This window comes from Lentinula edodes, assembly GCF_021015755.1.
Source record: "Lentinula edodes strain Le(Bin) 0899 ss11 chromosome Unknown C8R40scaffold_49, whole genome shotgun sequence".
NCBI classification, from domain to species: domain Eukaryota; kingdom Fungi; phylum Basidiomycota; class Agaricomycetes; order Agaricales; family Omphalotaceae; genus Lentinula; species Lentinula edodes.
In genome coordinates this window covers 214,422-234,947 of record NW_025764355.1, presented here as the reverse complement: position 1 = coordinate 234,947, position 20,526 = coordinate 214,422, and the positions used below count along the sequence as shown (strand labels likewise).

The 20,526-nt window shown below is 46.1% G+C and overlaps 7 protein-coding genes across 7 annotated transcripts; 4 read left to right on the top strand and 3 right to left on the bottom strand.

The window, feature by feature from the left end:
* Window positions 1-4,578: 4,578 nt before the first annotated feature.
* C8R40DRAFT_1176131 (Cupredoxin) lies at window positions 4,579-6,350 on the top strand (the record flags this gene model as incomplete). Its single annotated transcript, XM_046232462.1, has 10 exons — window positions 4,579-4,733; window positions 4,821-4,847; window positions 4,910-4,925; window positions 5,009-5,046; window positions 5,107-5,216; window positions 5,293-5,502; window positions 5,594-5,753; window positions 5,831-5,872; window positions 5,926-5,980; window positions 6,042-6,350. The coding sequence occupies 10 exons, from the start codon at window positions 4,579-4,581 to the stop codon at window positions 6,348-6,350; spliced, it is 1,122 nt and encodes a 373-aa protein (XP_046081119.1).
* Window positions 6,351-7,911: 1,561 nt separating this feature from the next.
* C8R40DRAFT_672980 (glycopeptide) lies at window positions 7,912-9,102 on the top strand. The gene is made up of 9 exons (XM_046235839.1): window positions 7,912-8,192; window positions 8,248-8,327; window positions 8,388-8,401; window positions 8,463-8,565; window positions 8,630-8,659; window positions 8,716-8,750; window positions 8,799-8,875; window positions 8,928-9,017; window positions 9,074-9,102. Exons 1-8 carry the CDS (start codon window positions 8,067-8,069, stop codon window positions 8,952-8,954), a joined length of 492 nt encoding a protein of 163 aa, XP_046081118.1. The 5' UTR covers window positions 7,912-8,066; the 3' UTR covers window positions 8,955-9,017; window positions 9,074-9,102.
* Window positions 9,005-10,438, bottom strand: C8R40DRAFT_673423 (uncharacterized protein). Its single transcript, XM_046235840.1, has 3 exons — window positions 10,242-10,438; window positions 9,800-10,158; window positions 9,005-9,731 (listed from the first exon to the last, which is right to left on the bottom strand). Exons 2-3 carry the CDS (start codon window positions 10,033-10,035, stop codon window positions 9,194-9,196), a joined length of 774 nt encoding a protein of 257 aa, XP_046081117.1. The 5' UTR covers window positions 10,036-10,158; window positions 10,242-10,438; the 3' UTR covers window positions 9,005-9,193.
* Window positions 10,439-11,551: 1,113 nt separating this feature from the next.
* C8R40DRAFT_1176128 (uncharacterized protein) lies at window positions 11,552-12,900 on the bottom strand (the record flags this gene model as incomplete). The annotated part of the gene is made up of 4 exons (XM_046232461.1): window positions 11,552-11,839; window positions 11,893-12,258; window positions 12,348-12,626; window positions 12,676-12,900. 4 exons carry the CDS (start codon window positions 12,898-12,900, stop codon window positions 11,552-11,554), a joined length of 1,158 nt encoding a protein of 385 aa, XP_046081116.1.
* Window positions 12,901-13,070: 170 nt separating this feature from the next.
* C8R40DRAFT_1268328 (uncharacterized protein) lies at window positions 13,071-15,244 on the top strand. Its single transcript, XM_046233997.1, has 12 exons — window positions 13,071-13,644; window positions 13,704-13,821; window positions 13,877-13,942; window positions 14,000-14,032; window positions 14,088-14,147; window positions 14,203-14,256; window positions 14,312-14,344; window positions 14,403-14,465; window positions 14,522-14,539; window positions 14,597-14,614; window positions 14,667-14,768; window positions 14,832-15,244. The coding sequence occupies exons 1-12, from the start codon at window positions 13,448-13,450 to the stop codon at window positions 15,045-15,047; spliced, it is 978 nt and encodes a 325-aa protein (XP_046081115.1). The 5' UTR covers window positions 13,071-13,447; the 3' UTR covers window positions 15,048-15,244.
* Window positions 15,245-16,447: 1,203 nt separating this feature from the next.
* C8R40DRAFT_1073653 (uncharacterized protein) lies at window positions 16,448-17,794 on the bottom strand (the record flags this gene model as incomplete). Its single annotated transcript, XM_046226609.1, has 5 exons — window positions 16,448-16,735; window positions 16,790-17,105; window positions 17,126-17,193; window positions 17,246-17,524; window positions 17,576-17,794. The coding sequence occupies 5 exons, from the start codon at window positions 17,792-17,794 to the stop codon at window positions 16,448-16,450; spliced, it is 1,170 nt and encodes a 389-aa protein (XP_046081114.1).
* Window positions 17,795-17,917: 123 nt separating this feature from the next.
* C8R40DRAFT_672417 (uncharacterized protein) lies at window positions 17,918-19,598 on the top strand. The gene is made up of 12 exons (XM_046235838.1): window positions 17,918-18,274; window positions 18,324-18,441; window positions 18,492-18,554; window positions 18,614-18,643; window positions 18,693-18,725; window positions 18,776-18,835; window positions 18,892-18,924; window positions 18,980-19,042; window positions 19,093-19,119; window positions 19,178-19,195; window positions 19,249-19,352; window positions 19,417-19,598. The coding sequence occupies exons 1-11, from the start codon at window positions 18,078-18,080 to the stop codon at window positions 19,285-19,287; spliced, it is 681 nt and encodes a 226-aa protein (XP_046081113.1). The 5' UTR covers window positions 17,918-18,077; the 3' UTR covers window positions 19,288-19,352; window positions 19,417-19,598.
* Window positions 19,599-20,526: the final 928 nt, after the last annotated feature.

Genomic DNA, 20,526 nt, shown 5'->3' with positions numbered 1-20,526 from the left:
TGAAGTGCGAGGCTTCATTGTGCTCGGCAAAGCCTGGAGCAGCGATCTCTCCACGGATGGCAACCTTTCCCTGATGAATGAATGTGACTTTAGATTTGTATCCCTTAAAGAGTAGGACACACGCACCTACTATCAATGCAATTGATATCCCGTCCACGGTACCTTTACCATGAAACGACTTCCTTCACTCATTTCTCTGAATGCTGCCAGCCCCTTGGAATTCAGAGGCGCAAGGATTCGAAAAGATTTCCGGCTGCCTAAGCAACGAGAGACAGTCGAGTCTTTGGAGCTGAGGGAGAAAATCTTGCAAATTTACTGAGTTCATTCAGCCTTGATTGCATCAAACAGTAAAGTTGGAAAGGCATTAAGATGAGGGATTCAGGGAAATAAAATAGGTTGAGATGAAGTATCACGATGCCAGCATCGTCCGATTATTTGAGAATGAGAGTATTTTCGAAGCAAGTCACAGCTTCAGCGTGGGAAGCTGTGCGCCATCTATGGACTTCTCGGTCACGCTCACATCGCGAGGCTCAACGCCCTTCAACGCCTCCAACGTTCTACAAAGCTGTTCCCGAAACGCAGCTTTGCCCCTACGTTTCACAAATCATACCAATTGCTGTTCATCTACCGACCAATCATCAACCAATCAAATAGCGCGAATGTAATTGGAAAAGAAAACGTCGGACCTCAGATCCTGATTTGGTTTAGCTCTTTGTACAAGGGCAGTGGATTTGAAATAATTACTCGCATTCCTGTGGGGGGAGTGATAGGGAGTGATTTCCCCTTGGCATATCCCCGTCCATCTGGGGAGGTATGGGGAAGTAGGAGGAGAAAATGGAGCGCTCAAAAGTCCCAAGACCGTTACAGGACGGCATCGCAGGTCATTACGGCGCTGTGGTGAACTTCATAGAGGATTTTTAGACCCAAGGAAGCGGTTTGATTCCGTTCGAGGTATAGATCATAAACCATTACAAAAGTCTTCACCGACGGCTCCTGCCTCAGGAACAATACAGCTGCTGCATGCGCTGGACTGGGTATTTACATTGGTCCTAATCACCACCTGAACCTGTCAGCACGAATCCTGGGACCTCAGCGAAACAACCGCGCCGAACTCTATGCCATCCTCGTCACCATCCAACGGACCTCGGCGCATCGTCAACTCGAAATCTACACTGATTCATCCTACGCCATTCAGTCCATTGTGTACAATGCTCCGGAAAATGCCCAGTGCGGCTGGGACTGTCCTAATGGAGACTTGCTCAACACCCTCTCTCAGTGGATCTCTGCCCGGACCGCAACCATCGTATTTACTCATGTTTGCGCCCACAGGGGCATCATTCAAAACGAACTTGCGGACCAACTGGCAAAAGCTGGGGCCTGTCTACCTTTACCCCATGAAGGTTCAGAACTCGACTTTATCTCTTGTCCAATTCCCTCACCCCACCTTCCCCAATTACTGTCGAATATCCCAAAGGTCTCCACCTCTCTTCCAGACCCTCGCTCCCTTGCGCCTCCTCCTCAACTGGTCCACACCCCTTCAGCTGTTTGTCACCGTGGTCGCACCCACCGTCGTGAACTGGAAGATACTAACCTGTCCCGCCTCCAATCGGCAGCAGCGGCAGGCGGCGCTGCCTTCTGGAAGTTCTACAAGTCCTTGAGTAACTTGGATAAACCCTTGCCAAGGGTTACACTCGAACAACTCACCAACTGCTTTATCCCTCGCATGAATCCTCCTGACCCTCGCACCACTTCCTTTGACCCACAGATACTTCAACAAGAAACCAACCGTGCTAATGCAATCCCGGACCCATCGCCCCCTTCTGCTTTCCCCTCTTTCAACTCTGTTATATGTGAAAATGACATCGCTACAATAAAAAGCTATCTCAAACGCACAACTCACTCAGACTCCACTGGCGCCGACCTAATCACATACTCAATCATTCAAGACATCGACAATGATCGCCTTGCCTCATTCTTTGACCGTGCCTTCCAACTCAAAGAATTTCCTACATCGTGGCTTGTGTCACTCATAGTAGCTATACCCAAACCAGGGAAGGATTCTGTAGACCCCAACAACTACCGAGCAGTTGCCTTGGAAAGCTGCATCCTCAAATTTGCCTCTCTCCTGCTACATCTCAAACTTAGCCAGGCTCTGGAAGAAGCTCACATTCTCCCGGCATCTCAAAACGGGTTTAGGGCTGGTTATCGTACTAACAACAATGTCTTCATCCTACGCACACTGATCGAAAAAGCAAAATCCTTAGGTGATCCCCTGTATGTCGCCTTTGTGGACATCTCAAACGCTTTCCCCTCAATGAACCAGAGCAGCTTATGGAACAAGCTCGCTGATCATCAGCTCACCGGCAAATACTTTGACTGGCTCCGTTCCCTCTACAGCCAGATGACATATGTGATCACCCACAACGGGGACATCTCCGATCGCTTCCAGGCCATGTGTGGGGTGCTGATGGGTGACCCTTCCTCTCCCACACTGTGGAACATCTTCCTCTCAACGTTCAACCTTGTTCATGACCCCAATGACCTCGACCTGCTAGGGATTGTGATATCCCATCTCGAACACGCTGACGATATCGCCCTGATCTCACGCTCTGCACACGGCCTACAGTCCCATTTGAGAGGCTTCGAGCTCTACTGTCACTCCAACAACCTCACCATCAGCGCTGGCAAATCCTGGGTTATGGTCTTCGGCCGCCTGCCTTCACCTCTGCCCATTCTCTTCCTGGGTGGTGAAGCCCTGTCGTTCCGTGACTCGGTACGCTACGTCGGTGCTCATCTCCAATCCACACACCGTCATCTACTCGCGGCACACTACACGGTCAAGCGAGATTCCGCATTCACCGCCGCGGGTGGCATCGCGGGATGTGACCTTCTCATTGGACACCAACGGCTCGACCCTCCAATAGCCAAGCAACTCTACTCTGCTCTCGTGGACTGCCATCTCATCAATGGCTGCGAAATTGCAATCGACACTGACACTCACTTATTATCCATGCTCGAGCAAATTCAACTGCTCTTTCTCCGCCGCATGCTGGGTCTATCCCGTCGTTCCATTCTCGCACCTCTCTTCACAGAGACTGGCATTATGCCCATACGTACCCGTCGTGTCATTCTTGCCCTTCGCTACCTCATTTACCTCCTAAAACTCGGACCGGAGCACTACGCTCACCTTGCACTGCAGGAGAACTTCAACCTTCGAAACTCCGGCATGAAATGCTGGCTTTCAGATGTCGACTGGGCAATTCGCCATCTGCCTTCTTCCACTCTCTCCCTCCCCGCATCAGCACTACTATCCGAACCATCACTCCTCGCACTCATCAATTCCATCTCCAAGGAGTCCGACACCTATCTCCAGACCCAAGTAGACTCCAGCCATCGTCTGGCGTTACTCCACGGCCGTCTCGAACCGCAGAAAGAGGGCCCATCCAAATATGTTGCTCGGACGCTCCGCCATTACCTGATCCACGTCCGAAACCATTCCCACCGCCGTTCTCTCACCAGACTACTGTGTGGAGACATGGTTCCCCTCACTTTCCGGTCATCGCCAGCAAGAATTGATCCCTTGCTACCAACAGAGGTGCCCACAAAACAGTGCCGGTCATGTCAGTCACCTTTCCACCCAGAATCCCCTCAACATATCTTCCTCCAATGTGCAGTAGACCACACAATTGTTGGCCTACGGACTGCCTTTCTTGACGACATATCGCTCTCATTCCCTCTTCCTCGTAATCGCCTATTCTCAAACTCAGAAGCTCTCCACTATCTCAAACGCTTCATCTTCAATACGTCCTCCACCTCTCGTACTGCGCGCTTCATCCACGAGGCTGCCATGCACTGGTCATCTCTGCATCCCCCTCTCCCTCCTGCCGAACAGAACGATGACCACACCGCGAATGGAAGTGTGGGTGGCGACTCAACATAGCCGGATCCCGATTGTTCCTTCATCCCCTCTGCCCGCTTTTTTGTACATTCAATCTCGTACCCGTACTCTATTTATGAATACTCTATCTCATACACTCTCGTACTCGTATTCTTGCTTGGCCTTTTCTCGTGTCTCTCTTGTACTCGTACTCTTGCTTGTCCTCGTTTGCCACTCTCTCACTCGTGCGCGGTACGTCAGCAGTAGTCTACCTTCCCTCACTGCGGGTTGAGCTCGCTATTGTTGTCCTACCGTAACCGGCTGTTCCGAGACGGGACCCCGTCTTTCGAGACGGTGCCGTGTATTAATCTATCTATCTATCTATCCGATGGTCATTCAAACACATTTGCATAGCCCCTCCCCGACTTGACTCTTTGCATCTTTGAATCTGCTTCTTTCAATACATTGTATTGTCCGAGGGCAATCTGCCAGCCAATGAGCTGTTAGTACCTGTTTGTCCGAGTATCTTGTTCGCCACCAGATTTCTGGTAAGAACTAACGGAAACCAGGAGGGTATAAAGGCAAAGCAAACAATATCGAGTTTCATATCATCTTTCTCCATCTTTTTTATTTCGTTCTTACTTTGTTCTTTTACTTGCCCTTCTTATATATCTGCCTGCCTGTCGACTTACCTTTTGACAATGACGATGATGCGCTCTACTCTCACCGCCGCTCTCGCTGTCCTTCCAGTCGCTCTTGCAACAAGCTGGGATGTGTCTGTTGGCCCGAATGGGCAACTTATTTATTATCCTGAGTACGTCTTGGCCGAAGTAGGAGACACTATAAACATGATTTTGTACGTTGTTTTCTCCTTCCGCTTTCTTCCCGTTCAATGTTCTTTATCTGTCTTGTCATTGGTAACTGATACACCGCTCTAATCCAGTCACCCAAAGAACCATACAGTCACTCAGTGAGTTATCCAAAGCGCTTGTATTCTTTGACATAGAACACTGATCGTCTTCATAACTTCAGGTCAAGCTTTGATGCAGTACGTCGAACCTATGCTTCTCCCCTTCAAACTCGACTGCATAGATCACTCACGTTATTCAATCTTCGTCCTTTTACCCTTAGCCCTGCGTTCCCCTTGCTGGAGGTGTCAGCTCAGGATTGTAAGTTCTTCCATGCCGCGATTTTGATGATTTTGATCTAACTCGGCCGTTTTTTCAAAGCTTGCCTGTTGCCTCAGACAGTGATCCCGAACTGCCAAACTTTGTGATCACCGTGAACGACACGAACCCGATCTGGATTCATTGTGAACAAAAAGGGCATTGCGGAGCCGGTGAGTTCACATAATCCCTTAGCACGAAATTACTGGACATTCATTTTTAATTGTGGCTACTGTTATTTTTCCATAGGAATGGTATTCGCTGTCAACCCTCCAGACGCCTCCTCAAACCATTCGTTCGCTGCCTTCCAGGCGCTTGCTATCGAGCTTAACGGAACCCAGACTTCTGCACTCTCTGTCAGCACGCCCCCGCCTCAATCCTGGGCAACAGCAACAGCCACAGTATCTGATGCTTCATCTACCTGGGTGTCAACATACACTAGCTATTCGGGAACACCAGGTTCGTTCATTCGCCTCTTGAATGAATCCTGATGCTAGTACCAGGATTGGTTTTGTGATGTATCCGAAATTAACCTATTCATGTTATACAGAACCGACTTACGCTGCAGGTGGTCCGGTAACACATAACATCACCGTTGGAATCAATGGACAATTGGCGTTTGGACCAGCGAATATCAGCGCTGCGATTGGGGATATCGTGGAGTTTACGTTCCTAGCGAAGAATCATAGTGTCGTTCAGTCTAGTTTCCCGTGAGTTATCTTGTTGAGACTTCGTAGAGTGTAGGATCGTGTCTGTTCTCTTTGCTGACATCTCGTTCCACATGTAGTGAACCTTGCACTCCTCTCGTCGATGGTTTCAACTTGGGATTGTAGGTCAACATCACCCTCAAGTCCAGATCCATTTCTAATCCTTACTCTCCAGCCACCCAGTCGACGCCAACGTCACCGGACCTAGTTTCTCCATCACCATTAACAACGTGAGTCCTTCCCCCCATCCGGAGTCACAATATTTTCTAACGTACCATTCCACAAACCTAGACTTCCCCAATCTGGGGTTACTGCGCCCAAACCAACCCCGTCAGCCACTGCGGTTCCGGCATGGTCTTCTCTATCAACGCCGTCGAAACCGGTCCAAACAACTTTGCTGCCTTCCTCGCTCTCGCTGAAGCTACGCTCGCGAATTCCACTGTCAAAGATACGTCGGGTGCCACGGCGTCATCTGGCTCGAGTTCGCCTTCGAGTACCTCCGGTTCCAACGGAGCTTTATCCGTTGTGGGTGATGTGAATATGGGTGGGATAGGTATGGTACTGGCAACGGTGGCTGCTGTTATCGTTGGAATGCTCTGATTCTTGGTTGTTTTCCTTGGGGGTATGGGATTCTCTCTTGGTGCAAGCTGCTTAATTTATAATCATCCTATACCTGCTTTGATAATGGACTCTCGATTCACCGACTATTCTTGGGCTCAAATTTTTGAATCGTACATAGTCACTCGCTGTATTGTTCGTGAATCACGTTTGTAAATCTCATTCAGTCCTTCAGACTCTATGCATCCTAACCCGAACTTAAGCTTCCGAGGCATTGGAGGCAATTTCAAAACGCAACTTTCGTGTCTAAATCGGTACTGAGTACTGAAGGGGCTACACAAAGTGAAATATTTACAATGTCGACTCACCTCTTCTAGCCTCTTCTCCGACTTCACGAATGCTAGAGCAGCAGCGGTATCTCGCTAATGTGTTCCGCTGCCTTCATGCATAGAGTTTTAGTAGCATTATAGACTGTCGTCTGGAAGGATTCTGAAAAGTTGTACCCAACGAAGGCCGCTCTTGGCTCCGAAATGCTCCGAAAATCAACGAAGGCGTTCGGCGGTCCGGGATCGATCCGGGACTCCCGAAAAATATCGTCGCCACGACTTTCAGTAGCTTTCAGTTTCCCTTCCTCCTATCGTTTGCGCTCTGCAACACCTTTGCAACATTTTGGATACCTGGATGTGGTCAGTAGAGAATTATTTTCCTTAATGCTGTGCAGGCGTCGAAATTCTTCCATCGTCACGGTCATTGGAAACCCTCAGATCTTCACATGTCGCAACGATGATACAGGATGAATCGATAATCCCTGATCAGTGATTCGTTCAAGTTGTTTTCTTGAAGAGTCAAACGACTACGATCCTATCGCCGGTGCAGGTTTGGGCCGAAAAGGAAAGGAAACCGGAGTACTTCTACTTCCTGGCGGTCCATCAGGTGAGGTTATTGTTCCGTCAGTACCACCACCTTCTACATCGTTCTGCGCATCGCTCTGCAGATCACAAGGGAACTTATACAACGGAAGACAGTGAACCAGATAGATAAATCATCGTAAATACGATTTCTTGTACCTCAGTAACCCACAGCCAATTTTTGGGTTCTCTTGCACCTCTCAGTGTCATGTATAAGTTCGCCAAATCGGATATGCCTCGCTTTCCGTCGCCTGGAATTTCCTGGACCGTTATCGAACAACAAACTCCGTATACATATCCTTGCTACGTTTCAATGGCCCGCGGTTCTGAAACGGTGCCACGACTCATCACGACTTTGAGTACCGAGTATCAACTAGTATCGTTTTCTGTTCCCGAACTGCTTGGATCTGAGAATGTGATACGTACAAAATAACGGGTAATAGGTATCTATGTAGGGGCAGTGGGATGAGAAGTCACCCAGTGATCTAATTTCTGATGCAGCAACCAGGTTGAATGAGAAGCAGGGATATCGTTGCTTTATTTCGTCAATAATCTCCAGCACTTGAGTACGACGTATGTACTTAGGACTGTTTTGACTCTGACTCCCGCATTTGAATCTCAGTGTACATACAAGTGAAATTGCAATGATGCCAACAATCCCTTGACGTGGGATTGATCGGGATAAATTTCTTATTGAAGCGATATTCCGATGGTATAAAAAGGAATGGAAAATGAGCGATGCCCTTTGGACGCCGGTCGTACTTCCCCTCACCCATTCACACTTGCCATTCCTTCCGCTCAGTCGTTGAACGACTCCTGAATTCATCTCTGTTCACATCCTATCACCATCATGTTCACCTTATTAAATGTCTTTTTCGCACTCGCACTTTTCGCCGGATCTGTGTTTGCAGCCCCCATCAAGATACGGAGTGAAACCCATACCATCAACATGGTGAATAATTGTGGAACTGGAACGGTTTGTACAGAAAGACTATATTTTGGTATCCAGGAACTAATCTTACCTGGTCTAGCCTACGCTGGTACAGAATGGCGCCGTTTTGAACAGTGGAAATTCCTATACTGCTACGGGACCGTTCTCGGCTGGAATTGCGTGAGTTGCATTTGTTCTTTACCACTGGAGGTCCGTTAACCTCTTCAAATGAAATTCCAGATATCTTCAAACCGGTCAGTCGCAGGATTGAACGCTTACCATTTGATCTCTCATACGATCCGTGTTATCTAGGAGAATGTGGGCTCAACGGAGACGAGTGTACCACTGTTGAGATGACTTTAGTCAACCCGACAGCTCCCGGGGCAGGTTCCAGCACGGACATAACACTCATCGCACCGTGAGTATACGTATAAAGCACAGCTCGTGAGGTACTTCACTCACAATCTTGTTGTAATATGTAGGCATGCCTTCAACAAGGGTGTGGGCTTCAGGTAAATATACTTCACGACCAGTACCGTCGAACTTCTCCTAATCTTGGGATCTCTAGGTACTTCAATGGTTGCGACGGGCAAGGTCAAACTTGTGGGTACCTTCCGCATACGTTCTGTCCGATCTCTGACTCCTAGAAAGGTGCAACGGCGGACTGCACTGATGCTTTCCGAACCCCAACCGACTACTTTGCACAGACCCAATGCGAAGAAAATAATGTGAGTAGATTGTCAGTTTACTTGTGCAACGCTCACACATCCTTGCTGAAAGGTCGGCCTCACGATCACTTACTGTTAAGTGCGAACTGCTTCAAACGGATGTTTATCTCTCCTCCTTTCGGGTATACTGTTTGGGTCTTGGGTATCTTGTTGTACTCAGTCGAGATATAATATATCAATAAATCGAGACTATTTCAGCATATACCTACAACGATGTGAGTGCTTCCATAATATAGAATACATGTCGTAAGTTGTAAGCAAATACAAGGTGTGAATATACAAGTAGAGTTAGAGACGATTTAAACTACGAGTCCACTATTAGATGGCAAAGAAAGTGGCTTTTACCTTCCCGAGCCCTTCTGGTCGAGTCGTAGACCAGTTATCGACAAAATACATAGCATAAATGGGTGCAGGGAACTCGACATAGATGTAACGAGCGTCCCTATCATATGCAATAGCATGTGCATCTTTGCCCTTTGCGTATCCAGCACGCATCCAGTCCAGAAGAGATTGGAATTTAGCATCGATGTCCGAAGGCACATCGAACCAGTCTTCGGGCAAAGGACCGATTTTAAGGCCCTCAGGTCCTATTGGCATACTTGAACCCTCCTGGAGAGCCGCAGTTGGGCGTGTAGACCCATTGCCAATGCAAGCCAGAAGAGGAGAATCTCGCAAAGGGATGATGCTTTCCTGCTGAGTTTCCTCGTTCTTGGGAGCGTACGCGAGGTTCTTGAGCTGAACCATTCTCTGTTTCTGACATATGCCAGCAACTGTTTCCCGAAGGTTCACCGCACGACGGAGTAAGAGCTTCATTTCTTGCTTGTTATCTCGGGAAGACTCAAAAGCCGACATAATTCTGAAGTAGCCACACAGTGGAATATTCGTTAGTGACTGCGTAAACAAGGGAATTCGGGGAAGACTAACTGTGTGAAATCGGCTCGAAAGCCAGTTTGGACATCTTGAGGCAGCGCATAAAGCATTTGCTCGACAGCGTAGAGGTTTGCAGCAATGTTTGCAGAAATGTGGTCGATGGTGGGGTTAATACGAGCGAGGAGGCCCTTCAAAGCTTTTGACGCCTCGTACGCTTCTACCCCAAGACAGATCACTATGTCAAACGGGGATAATAGAGATAGCATAGATGGGCGAGGAGAAGGTTTCATTGAGTGTGAATGATAATTGTGTGAAGTCAGGTTATGAGGAGATATGCACCGTCCTGGGCTCTTTAAAAACACCTCAGAGTGAGGATTTCCCAACTTTCCCCAAGACGACAAGAAGAAAGCATCCTTTTCGAAGACAAAGGTTTTTCGTGATTGAACACAGAAAAAGTTTAATCCTCGGTATCCGCAAAGCTGGACATAATACCTACCCGCTCAAACCATTGAAAAGCATGGATACAAGTTACATGCACAGGAGGCCTTTGTTCATTGTGCAAAGTTGGTGCAACAGACAGAAGATGCAGTAATCAAATAGATATATCCAGTCGCCGTTACAAGGACACGTGTAGAGAAGTTCCGATGTGATGCAGATCCTTGTTGGTCTTCGTTGGTTTCAGTGTGGAATCCGTCGTCAACTCCTAGCAATCGTAAAGAATTTCTAGCCCTGAAGCCCGAGCACGATTGGAAGCTCTTTGTTCTGTTTCTGAAAAGAGCATGGAGTGGCGATAGAGTTCTGCCGCAAGCTGGCTGGATTCTGCAGATTCCATTCACTTCATCACCCTGAAGACGTCTCCGAGTCGAGTTGAGCCAGCGCAGGTAGGAGATTGAACGGAACAAAGCGTCTTGACCATATAAAGTACAAAGAGACTTGCAATGATTCAACCTTGACGGTGACACTGTATTCAATGATGAGTAGATATATTTCGCTTTACCCGAAAAGAATGGACTATGTGCGAAAAAAAACCCAAGACGTTATCTACATACTCACAGTACGCCCACAGCATCAAGAAAGAAGTTGCAGCAATGGATTACAAGAACTACCACCGAAAGCTGATTGAACCATTACACAACACAAGTCACCCTTGTGTGGACGTACAATTTCAACATACATTGTGCTCTATTGAGCCCGAATTGAACCGAGTCTTCTTTTAAGTACCACGACATGAGCGATTGAGTCGGATGTGAGAGTGAGACCAGATCAAGCTGGGCTGGTCTCCACTGTCAGCAGTCAACAAGATTCCTTACACTTCAGAGGTCAGGCAAGAACAAGGATAGATATCACTTTACCTACAAAAGAATCAGTATAGACTTTGGGTTCACTATAATCAGGTACTCAACTGGAACCGATCGTCTGCTTCATTGACATTTCGCGGAGAATCGAAACCCGGAGTGGATATTGCATTGCTCGGGTGATAAACTTCTGTCAGTGAGACTTCGAGTTCCGCCCTTTAGCAAAAAAAGGTGAGGACCCGCACCTGCTCACGCTGCCGCATCGGTCCCTTCCAGGTCCCTTTATTTCGAGAAAGCCGTTGAATGCCGGGTAAACGCCGAATAGGTTCGAACTGAAAGCTGAGAATACAATGAAAGTGAACCACAGTACAATTAACAAGCCAATACGGAAGGAGCGTGGATTCTCGATATTAAGAAATAAATGTTACAGATAGCAGAGCATTGAGATAGAAAGCAAAAGAGCATCGAAATATCAAGAAGATAAGGAGCGTACAGTAGAACATCGGGAACGTTAATGAAGAGACTTCGGTGATGGAATGGCAGGCTTTAGAAGTAGCATCATCGAAGCTGTCCAGAAGAGATGATAGACTGCTCGAAAGGGTGTGGCAAAGAATTCATCTTTCTGGACCGCTCGAGAGCGTAATTTCCACCATGGTAGCTTCCTAACGAGATCAAAAAATCGTGATGAGACTTCAGTCATAGTAGGACGGTTGGAGGGATCATCTGCGATCATATCATTGACAAGTGGTCTGAGAAATTCAAACCCATGCACTCCAGGTTTATAGGAATCGGAATCACCCTATGTTGGGATTTATTTGGGAAACTAACTCGTCATTCAGTGTTGGCACTCACATCGAGAAAAGAAGTCCGTATCATGGTGCCCAGAATGTAAACGTCAGTGGCAAAAGGATCGCACGGAATATCTGCATCTCCCTCTGGAGGGGTATAACCGCCCGATTTCAATGCATATTCTGATGGACGTGGCTGCGAAGGGTTGTACATTCGAGATTGTCCAAAGTCAATCAAAAAGTATGTAGGGGGACAGCGAGTACGAGAGTGGTGGAGTGCCCTTCCGCTCCAATTATGCCTTTTCTTTGGTTTGATGGGATGATACTGGCGAGTGAACATTGCATTAGCATCCATGCCCATGTTGTTCCTCGCGCAATCCCTAAAGAAATAAGTCAGAGACCGAATGTGTCCCATGATACGGTTACGCGCCTATGTGCCACATTATTATCGTGCATGTATTGCAAGCCCTGTAGATTGGAAGTCATTATTGGAAATTTTGGTAGAAGTAAAATACGCACTTGGATGATCTCTTGGAAAAACTGAACAGCTTCTCCGATTGTTCTGAACCGAGGATCCATGACCTTCCGCAACCATGGCATGACTATAATTTTTTCATCGTCATTTCCCGGGATCGGTAAGACTTCCAGAACGCGAATACAACGATTGCGAGGATTCGTGTTGTGTTCTTCGTTCGAGAAGAAACTGGCGATGTTTTCCTCACCGGTAGAACCCTTGACGCGTTTCATAGCAACCATGTAAGAATCCGAGATGCGAAGGGCATCCATGACATAGGGATGCTAGTGACAATGAGTAACTTTTCAATACATACAAAATCCATGACATTACAAGCATGCTTTGTCCGTCTTCAGAAAACAGTGGTTCAAGTATTCCATGCTTGTAGGAGGGTTTCCAACCAGGACGATATCTGGGCCGCATCATATAACCGTGCTCTTTCAGGTATTCGAAATGACCAATCCACCATAGTTCATTCTCATCGAGAGCATAAAGGTCCGATGAGCTAGAGGGAAACAACGGGGCTATGTTTCGGTCGTAATATTCAAAGTCGCCCATAGATTATAAACAACGTTGAAAGGTCAAAGAGAAACCAGAAGTTGGCAGTACAAAAGAGAGGATCGATAGATGTGACATTATAATATTCAACGTTGCACGTTCAACATGGTTCGGTTCAAATTAACTACTGGGTAACGTAAGCTGACACTGATGTAAATTGCCATTTCAGGACGTCCTTCAATGGTCAAGTACTTATAAGTTCTACGTTTGAGCTCGAGCCCCTCCCACTCCTACGACCTTCTCTCAAAGCGGTACTCAGGCTAGATACCGCATACCGACGTTCGCTTCTACCCTGAGTCACCTGGCACTCATATTATACACCCCATCTACATCTGCAAAACATGTATACTCACCAGAGCAAGGATACTAGCTGTAGAGCGCTCTCCAGCGACGAAAGCACCCAAAGCAAAAATCAAAGCCTGCTCTGGGTGCTTTCGCTGCTGGGAAGTGCTCCCAAGTGCTCTGAGCTGCTTTCGGCTATTTAGCCGAACATACAGGTTTTGCAGATGTACTTCAAGAGATTCTTCGACTTTCTTCGACTTATACTATGATGACTGGCATCGAGATTCCGATTATTACTGCTGTGTCAACAAAATTAGCGGCTGTCATCGAGTCCAATCGCACTTCGGTTTTAATCGAAGAGGCCAGAAAGATTTTGAATGATGAACGCATCATGAACTTGCTGAGTCTTCTCTATGAGTTGGATCCAAAACTGGCCGCAGAGAATAACAAGCGATACACAAGGTAAGATTCACGTAAACAGTCGAAGTTGACTTGATATATTATTAACTCTGGAAATCTAGAGCACGAGCTATTTGCAATAACCTGAACCTAATGAAAGGTTCTAAATACATTCTAATTCGATATATAAGTGCACGTAGCGCAGCCTCCCTTGCTTTAGAGTACCAAAACTCCGTAGCTGTAGGTGAAGAAATCAAATCTTTGGCACTTGGATTGACATACTCGTTCATCACAGGACAATACTTCGGATGCCAAGATCAAACAAGCACGGGAGAACGGGCTGCTCAAACGAGAGCAAATGGTGAGTGAAAACGACTTCATGATATTCCATTTTCGTCACTTAAGCTCTATACACTAGAAACACAGCAAGAAAACTAAGCAAATGAATACCGTGAGCACTAACTTCGTCCTCTAAATGACCTTGTATCCTCATATAAAATCGACAGGATTCCCTAAGACTGACTCCCCATTCCGCTCAGAGTCATCATTTTGCTATTGCCAATAACGTCAGCCGATTATTCTCTTTCATTCAATGTGAAATATGTTCAATCATTGCCAAAGACGCCTGAATATATCCTTCAAACTCCCGGTGGGGCTGCGTTTGCATATCCGCGAGTAAGCATCTAGTACACTGAAATGTTTAAAGAGGCTGATATCATAAAATCTGAAGGGCACTCCAGATAATCCTACGGTCTCCTGCCCAGTATGCATCTCTCTTCGAGTTTCCTCTGCACCGCGATCAATCGTTCCGTTCATTTTAGGTGGGTTCGAAACCCATACTTCCAGATGGTCTCAAATTTGGAACTCTCGCATACTACTATCAGGTGAGTCTTCGTATGGAAATAGATTCAAATGTTGAGCACCAACCACATGGCCATAGCCCGTTATGATCAGCTTAGTGAGTACTTTCGCCCGAGCAATCTGCCTTGTGATAACTAACATTGCTATTACTAAGAGTGCAAATTCTTCGACGGTATGCAAATTCCTACCAAACGTGCTACTAAATTTGATCATCCAAAAACTAGGGTCAAACAGAAGAGGATGGCCTTGTTCCGATTGTCGAAATTAGAGATCTGCCCAAGTCTTCTCAATGCGGTTCTGCTGAAGGCTTCCATCGTAGCCTTCATGTAAGATTTTTTTTGACTCAAGATTTGGTAAACAATATTAACACCGAATTTTGCTTTTGACAGAGGCAGAGATCCACAGACAGTGAAGAACTTGTCGAAGATGTCATCCGTAGTGGATTGCAAGACATCGCTGAAACAGTTCATTGTATCGGCACCTTCAGAACTGCAAACGGAAGCGACAGCGATGTTGCCAGCATAGCAACTACTTACCTGAGTTTTGATGGCGCTGATACTGAGGGAGGGAGCGTCTCTGACGAGTCCCTGCTCGATGATTTTTAAAGAATGTCTTCGTTCAGCCACTGTAACGTTCTTGCAATGACTATTCAAATGCTCACATCCTTTTTACTATTAAATTTCTGCTGTTTATTGCTAACTGTAAGCTCTCATACTGTCTTGATGTTAATTATTGCTCCTGTAGCTACTATAACGATATTGTCCTATTATTTAATTAATTTGATGAAAATCTTGATATTGCGATTTTTCGCTTTGATTTGCCTGCTTTAGGACAAGTATAGCTCGGCCTTGGCTATGAAGCGTCCCTTCCCGCATGCCCCTGATTTGTACCAGTAACGTTGTAGACGTGGCCATGAAGAGAAAGTGCCATGCGACGGACTAACGCAACTTGGTAAAGACAAATTTTCGACCATACTGAGAATGGACGGGATATTCGCGCTACTGATATTCGCAGGAACCGCAAAGATTATCCATAGGGGCGCGAATGAGCCTGTCGAAGGCCGGAGGACCTCCCGATTATTCACTGGGCTACGATTAAAACGGGTACATACAGGCTACATACATAAGTATCGGCGGAAGAGTTGAGCGAAATCCTAGCGAAATCATCGTGGTACTATCAGGTACCCACCAAAAAGCGGGAAGTTTGTGGGGATATACAGGGTCGACGCTGATCGAACCAATGAATTTGAAGTTTTGAACTGGTGCGTCCGTATTCAATGGTGATATTTCGCTTTGGCCGAAGAACGTGCCAGGCAAAGAACAAAGGCGTTGACAGCTCTACATAGGAGCGGGAGTTATAAGCTCCGGACGAAGAAGATGGTACCAGTACAAAGTAGTGACGGATGTAAGTATAGGCTAGACTATATGCAAGTGATACATAACTGTTTCCTGTTTTATCGAGTAGAGCCTGTTTCAGCCTGAAGGGCGAAGATCACCAAGGAAGAAACCTTGTACGACGACGGAAATTAAGTCGAGTCAAAGCGGTTCGCAGAACTTGTGATTCAGTAATTGGCTTCAGCGAGTACAAGGACATCTCTGTATACCAACCATTCAAGGGAAAGAGCTGAATGAACGGAAATTTTGTATTATTGACAGATCGGGGAGGTTGGGAGACTATGTAGGGAGTGTAGCAGAATTCAAAAACCGAAAGAAAGTAAGTGGAGACTTAAGCCCACGGAAAAAAGGTTTAACATCAAAAAGTGAAGCAGGAAGGCACTTGAGGGAACCGTTTAGAGAACGAGTGTGAATTCGGAATATTAGAATGGCATATTATACAGGCAGCAGAGCGTGTCTGGGTCCTCCAGTAGAAAGAAGCAAGAGAGAATTGAGATATCCCAACAACAGCAATTATGATACAGGCAGCAGAGCGTTTCTGGGTCCTCCAGTAGAAAGCAAGAGAGCATTGAGATATCCCAATAACAGCAAGTGGTCAAAAATTAGGAACGTCAATGAAGAGCCTTTGGTACAGGTATAGCGGGCTTTAACAGCAACATCATCGAGGCCGTCCAGAAAATATGGTAAAGGGCGCGAAATGGTGTTGTCAGAAACTCATCTTTCTGGACTGCGCGTGAGCGAAGCTTCCACCATCGTAACTTTCCGACAATAGTGGAGAACCGTGAGGCAACCTCATTCATCGTAGGACGGTTCGAAGGATCTTCTGCAATCATGTCATTTACGAGCGGTCTGAGAAATTCAAAACCATGAACTCCTGGTCTGGATCTATCGATGTCACCCTGTGTCACGAGTTATTTGGGAGATTGAGATTCTGATTCAACATCGGCACTCACATCGAGAAACGAGGTTCGTATCATGGTGCCCAAAATATAAACATCAGTGGCGAAAGGATCGCACGGAATATCTGCATCACCCTCCGGAGGAGTATAACCACCTGACCTCAATGCATATTCCAATCGACGTGGCTCCGAAGGGTCGTACATTTCAGATCGTCCGAAATCGATAAAGTAGTATCTGGGAGGACAACGGGTACGAGAGTGATGTAGAGCCCTTCCACTCCAATTATACCTCTTCTTCTGTTCAATGGGATGATACTGACGAGTGTACATTGAGTTAGCATCCATGCCCAAGTTGTTCCTTGCACAATCCCTGAAAAAAATTTCAGCGACCGAATGTTATTGATGAAATAGTCCACGCGCCTATGCGCCACATTATTCTCGTGCATATATTGCAAGCCCTGTAGGTCGATGATTATTACTGGAAACTTGGGATAGAAGCAAAAGACATACTTCAATCATCTCTTTGAAAAACTGAATCGCTTCCCCAATTGTCCGAAACCGAGGATCCATTACATTCCGCAACCAAGGCATGACCAAAATCTTTTCATCCTCATTTCCCGGGACAGGCAAGACTTCCAGTACGCGAATACAATGGTTGCGAGAATTTGTGTTGTGTTCTTTGTTTGAGAAGAAACTGGCGATGTTCTCCTCGCCAGTAGAAACGTTGACTTTCTTCATTGCGACCATGTAAGAATCCGAAATGCGAAGGGCATCCATGACATAGGGATGCTATTGACACTAAGTAAGAAGCTTCAATGTAAACAAAAGACGTGACGTTACAAGCATGTTTTGGCCGTCTTCAGAAGCTAGAGCTGCAAGTACTCCTGGTTTAAATGAGGGCTTCCATCCAGGACGATATCTGGGCCGCATCATATAACCGTGCTCTTTCAGGTATTCGAAATGACCAGACCACCATAATTCATTGTCATTGAGAGCACGACCGTCCACAGGGAAATTTGAAGGGCGCAGACGTTCTAATTCCCGTTCCAAGTCGCTCATGGCTTTGGGAAGAAACAAAAATTCGACAACCAGTGAAAAGTCATGATTCATTCAACCTGGTTCGGTTTGGGTTTACGCAATCAAACCAAGCCAAATAAATTGTTGTTCACTGCCGATTTAGGACTTCTTTGTTTCCTTTCAATCGTCGAGGACTTATAAATGCCATGCTCGAGTTTGCCAAAGAACACCAGTCTCCACTGTACGCAGAACTCAAGCTAGACCACAATCTTGTTGCTCATTTCCACACCGAGTCGTCCATTTCCCCCTTATCGAAACTTGCATTATGTTAACTGGTCTTGAGATTCCGATAATCGCTGCCCTGACTGGGAAAGCAGTATCCACTTTCAAGTTCAGTCGCACCTCTGTATTAATAGACCAAACCCGGGACATCTTGAATGACGACCACCTCACAAAATCACTCATTCTCCTTTACGAATTGGACCCACGACTGGCCGTAGAGAATGACAAGCGTCGCCAACAGTAAGCGTTACGACTGTCTGATATTGGCATAACACTGATTCGAAACTAGAGCGCAGAACACGTTCCACAAATTGGACCGAATGAAGGGGCGCAAATACATTCTAATCCGCCATATAAGTGCACGTAACGCAAAATCACTTGCTGCACAATACAGAAATGTAGTCAATGTAAGTTATAATACAATATCAGTCCTTGAACAGACTTCTAATTTGAACAGGACAACACCACGGAGGCTAAAATTCAACAAGCACGCGAGAAGGCCCGTATGCGAGAGCAAATAGTAAGTGATAATATCCTCGGAGTATACCGTTTTCGTAACGTAGCCTTTCTTTACACTAGACCCACAGCAAGGACATTACACAGAAAATCGTGAGCTTGGTCTTTTGCAGGTCTTTACATATTCATATACGATTGACAGAAAACCCGAGTTTCCGGTCAGGATCATGCTGTTGTCAGTCAATTTTCTTTTTTTCTTCCAATTGAGCTCAATTAGTCCCAAAGACTCAAACTCCCAAGTACATTATCCAAACTCCTGATATGGCTGCGTTTGCATATCCTCGAGTAAGCCTGCGGAGTATACAGTGCTGTTAAGGTTACTGACATCATGGACTCTGAAGGGCACTCCAGAAAATCCCACTATTTCCTGCCCAGTATGTAGTCTTCTTCTAGTTTCCTCATCTCGTTTAATCGTTGCAATCAATTTAGGTAGGCTCGAAACCCATACTGCCAGATGGTTTCAAATTCGGAACTCTCGCATACTACTATCATGTGAGTCCTCTTTATTTGAATACGTACACCAACATGATGGACCCCCATAGCCATCACACGTCGCAATGATCAGTTCAGTGAGTACTTGTGCTACTGATAATTCCATTCTCACTAAGAAGGATTGCTATTACAAAGGATGAAAGTTCTTCTGCGGTATGTCGATTCCTCCTAATAGCAATGGTGCTGCCATATCTGATGAACCCGAGAACAGACCCAAACAGAGGAAGATGACCTGGTTCCGGTGATTGAAATTAGAGATATGCCCAACTCTTCTCGAAGCGGTGTTGCTCAAGCATCCTCTCCGAGTCACGTAAGCTTTATTCTACTTGACAATTTGGCCACCGGTCTTAACATCAATTTTCATTTTTTGACAGAGACGGCAATCTATAAACAGAGAAGAACTTGTGGAAGATATCATCCGCGAAGAATTGCAAGACATCGCTGGCACCGCTCATTTCATTGGTACATTGAGAGCTGCGAACGGGAGTGACGGTGACGTCGCTAGTATTGCAACTACTTACTTGAGCTTCGATGACACGAACACTGAGAGCGGAAGTGATTTCGGCTCTGAGGCCGTTGATGATGATGTATAGATGATATTCTCATTCAGCCAGATAGGCCCTTGAGCACTCATATCTTAGGCTTTACGCTCCTTGTATCATTTATCATGTTTCTTTCTGTTTTTGCTCTCTATCATGCTATCGTGCTTTCTTGATGTTATCCATTGTTCCTGTAGCTAGTAACACTATTTATGTGCCTAACAAGGTTGTCCTGTGTATTTCATTGATCCTTTCTAACACGATCAATAATGTTCGCGATGCTCAGCTTTGGCTTGCCATTTCTGGAGTAAGTTAAATTCGACACCTCTTCCGACATTCTTCGCTGGTCTCAACAACGCCCAATGTGCTAGCATCGAGTTAGCGTTCTCAAAGGATAACCTAGAGCAGGAAGAAAATGTTGCAACATCTAGTAGTATAAAATCAGGTTGAAGGCGAACATCGAGGCCTATCATGATCAAAATCGTTCTAATGCGGGGACTTGAAAGAACTGGCAGCTTACTGCATTAAATGGGCTGTAAGAAGATGTGAGTACTGATGAGTGCCGTTAGTGGTAAAATCCAATCAACGTACAGACCTGACGATGGAAGCTTGACTACCAGATAAAGGTACAAGGGCATGTAAAGCATCGATGTAGTAAGCATAATGAAATATTCGCCTAGTAACTCGAACCGGTCTATTCTCATATTTCTCGCTTTGGCTAACAAATGAGGAACAAAGACATTATTTTCTTGGACAAACTCGTAAGATGACCGTTGGCATCACAGAGAAGCTGAGAACCGGTACTGTTTGCACAGGGGACCAAGGATAGGGATTCACGATGGGTACTGAAGGTGCAAACGACGGACAACGAAGCTAAATAAAAGAGTGAATAATATATCTCAGTGGTGGTAAAACACTGTAATGTATACCTAAATAAAAGAGTGA